Source organism: Tupaia chinensis, unplaced genomic scaffold (assembly GCF_000334495.1).
Source record: "Tupaia chinensis unplaced genomic scaffold, TupChi_1.0 Scaffold139767_1, whole genome shotgun sequence".
In the NCBI taxonomy this organism is placed as follows: Eukaryota; Metazoa; Chordata; class Mammalia; order Scandentia; family Tupaiidae; genus Tupaia; species Tupaia belangeri.
This window is the reverse complement of record NW_006199647.1, coordinates 1184076-1187362: the sequence shown is the minus strand read 5'-3', so window position 1 is coordinate 1187362 and position 3287 is coordinate 1184076. Positions and strand designations below refer to the sequence as shown.

The 3287-nt window shown below is 58.5% G+C and overlaps 1 protein-coding gene across 4 annotated transcripts in view; it reads left to right on the top strand.

Moving 5' to 3' along the window:
- Positions 1-6: 6 nt before the first annotated feature.
- PLA2G12A (phospholipase A2 group XIIA) overlaps positions 7-3287 on the top strand; it is a 13075-nt gene continuing 9794 nt past the window's right edge. For 2 of the 4 annotated variants that reach the window (XM_027765861.1, XM_027765860.1), the window contains exons 1-3: positions 7-259; positions 2210-2286; positions 3161-3277. In XM_027765861.1, the coding sequence (XP_027621662.1) occupies positions 25-259; positions 2210-2286; positions 3161-3277 (429 nt within the window). In that variant the 5' untranslated portion in view covers positions 7-24. The remainder of the gene's footprint in view (positions 260-2209; positions 2287-3160; positions 3278-3287) is intronic. The other 2 variants (XM_027765862.1, XM_006162240.3) reach the window with 2 other exon arrangements.

The window sequence follows — 3287 nt, the reverse complement described above, 5'->3', positions numbered from 1 at the left end:
GGGACCGGGCGGCCGGGCGCTGCGATGGCCCTGCTCCCGCGGCCCGCGCTGGCCCTCCTGCTCGTCGTGGCCGCCGCCGTCATGGGCCAGGAGCAGGAGCAGACCACCGACTGGAGGGCGACCCTGAAGACCATCCGCAACGGCGTGCACCGCATAGACACGTACCTGAACGCCGCCCTGGACCTGCTGGGCGGCGAGGACGGCCTCTGCCGGTACAAGTGCAGCGACGGTGAGGGCACCCGCGGCTCCGGGACCTCAGGTCAGGGCAAGTCCTGGCCTGGAGGAGAAGCGGGCAGGCTGCGCTGTGCACCGAGGGTTCCACGTTGTACCGTCCGAGCTTCTGGAGATCGGATGCGGCGTGGTTCCCCTGCAGGCTCGCAGGACCCAGACCCGACCTTTGTCCAGGCCGGTGTGCGCGTCGCAGCGTTCCCGTAACCTGGAAACGGTCCCCGGACCTGCGACTTTCTGCCCTTGGGTGTGGGTGACCCCTTTAGTGAATACGTGCTGTCCGGAGTCCGCGCTGACTCGGTGATGGACAGCCTGTTTGGTGGCGCTGTGCGTGTGCTCGGCCTTCAGGCAGAGGTGGTGCTTTCGAAGCAGGTGACTTTTGAATGCTTAAGTATTGGAAAATACTTGAACAGTTCAGAGAAAGTTCTTGGGCTTCTGCTTGGAAATTCAGTGTTAAGACAGCACTTGGGAAATGACCCTTCCAGTAAAAGCCGTCTCAGTCTGGGTCTGGTTAAAGCTGCAGCTGGTCATAATATGGGGACCCGGCTCTGATGGTGCACTGGGGACCGGGACCGGGCTCTGACGGTGCACCGGGACCCGGCTCTGTCGGTGCACTGGGGACCGGGACCGGGCTCTGACGGTGGCTGCTGACGGTGCACCGGGACCCGGCTCTGACGGTGCACTGGGGACCGGGACCCAGCTCTGACGGTGCACTCGGGACCGGGCTCTGACGGTGCACCGGGACCTGGGCTCTGGCGGTGTTCTGGGGACCCCGGCTGTGGAAAGCTGATGCCTGAGCTGCTGGTGATCCTCCACGTACCGCCTGACCTCTCTGCCCTCTGAGTGCCCGCAGGAGGACCAGGGAGTCAGTCCAGGTCTCAATGGCTGCTCTGGGCCGGTGTGCAGCACACTGAGTCATCGCTGTCACCATGCAGGTCTTGGAGTCCAGCCCGGGCCAGGTGCAGTTGTTTGTCACATTCTGCAGTGAGCAGGCCACGCCCTGTCCGCAGAGCCTGTCCGGTGGGAGAGTCCCGTCAGTGAGCCGAGCAGTCTGCAAGCAACTGCGACGACTCTCTTGTGACAGTGCTTGGGCACATGGGGAGGGGGAGTGAGACAGTCGTTCTCTAAATAGTTGGAGGCCCAGGGAGGCCCAGGCAGGCTGGCCGGGAGAGCAGCAGGAGAAAGCTGGACGCTAAGGTGACGCTGTGCCAGTGTGGGGAGGGGCTGAGGGGCAGCAGGTGCAGAGGACCCGAGGAGAGGCCAGACACGATGACTCGAGCTTCGGGCCTGGCCAGAGGACAGCTGCCGACTAGGGGGATCAGAGACGTGGATGGAGGGGTTTTATCCACGAGCTCAGGGTTCTAGTCTGTTTACACTTAAAGTATCTCTGAGGTCTGATCGACACTATTCCTACGGAGACGTGGTTTTATTGTACTCATTTGATTACTGGAGAGGGTACGTGCTTGTCAGGGGAGAGAAACTCCTGTGCCGTATGGGCCTACGGCAGCCCTTCTCCGTTCTCCACTCGTGGGGATTTTGTTACTTTTGGCCATCCTCCCTGCGGTGGGAAAAGAACTTTAGGAGTTAAGTAGTTGGGAACAGCAGGTGGCGTAGCGGTTACATTGCTGGACTCCCACGTGGCCGATGGCCATTGGAGTCCCAGACCCAGTGGCTTCAAACTCACACCGGACACGTGTGCGTGAATGTCCAGGATCCCAGGAGGAGACTGGAGGGAAAGGGATTTTCAAGTAGCCAGATCCAGGACTTGAACTGTGGTCGGCCAGGTGAGAGCACCTTAATCACCAGGCCCCCTGCTGGCCCCTGGATTAGCATTCTTACTGTTCTTCAGAATAAAAATGCAGGCACTCCATCAGCACCCCAAATCAGCGTTCCCCTTGGAGGCTAGTCCAGCCCACCTGGGGGGCCCCTTCCGTGTCACTTGTGGTTGGAAGTTAATGAGGATACCCTTTATGTTTTGCAGGCTCGAAGCCTCTTCCACGTTATGGCTTTAAGCCCTCCCCTCCGAGCGGCTGTGGCTCTCCGCTGTTTGGTGTTCATGTAAGTGTTGTTTAGCTGTGAGGCGTGGTCCCTGGTGGCGCGTGCTACTTCTGGCGACACAGGAGTAGGTGTGTTCTGGGTCCACGCGTAGCCTCGCTGTGGGATTGGTCACCAGGTTTACTACATTATTTTGTGGCAAAATGTATTTAATTATTCCTGAAAATATCAAGTAGAGCAAAATTACAGATGTTAATACCACCTAAATGTTATTTCCTAATGTCACAAACATGCTTTAAAAAGTCGGGGTATAAAAGGTGACACTGGTCTCGGGGAAGTACAACTGTACCACATTTTCTGAGTTAAAGCGAGGCTACGTGGGGGCAGCTGTGTGGTCGGCTGGGGAAACCGGACCTGAGCCAAGGATTATGGGAAAAACTTAGGAGAGCGAGTCCTGGGCTCCGGCTTGCACATGCGAAGTTACTTAAAATAATGACAGTCAAGTTGTGGGTCCAGGTAGCAGCTTATTTGGAGAATGGATAAATACTTAAGGATTAAAAGGACAGAAGCCGATGTTTGAGTTGTAGGAACAAAGTTCGCCATGGTGTTTCATGGAGTGCATTTATCTGGAGGAGAGCTGCGTGAACACTTTGAAATAGCCCAGGTCGCACTTACTGGGCCTGGGAGAAATGCTCGAATACCCCAGCCTCACCTCTCCTGTAAACCCTTGGTGCGTCTCGGGCCTCAGAGTGGCTGAGACGGCAGAAGAGGGGTAACTGTGGCCATCTGGGCCGTGTGGTGGCCAAGGTGCAGGGTGGGCGGGGTTGCAGGGAGCAGTGGCAGGCAGAACGGGGCTGGAGGGATCTGTAGGGCTGGCCCGGTGCTCACTGTGGGGCAGCTCCCTGGTGGCGGTGACACTGACGCCGGCCTCCTGCAGCTGAACGTGGGCATCCCCTCGCTGACGCGGTGCTGCAACCAGCATGACCGCTGCTACGAGACCTGCGGCCACAGCAAGAGCGACTGCGACGAGCAGTTCCAGGCCTGCCTCTCCAAGATCTGGCGTG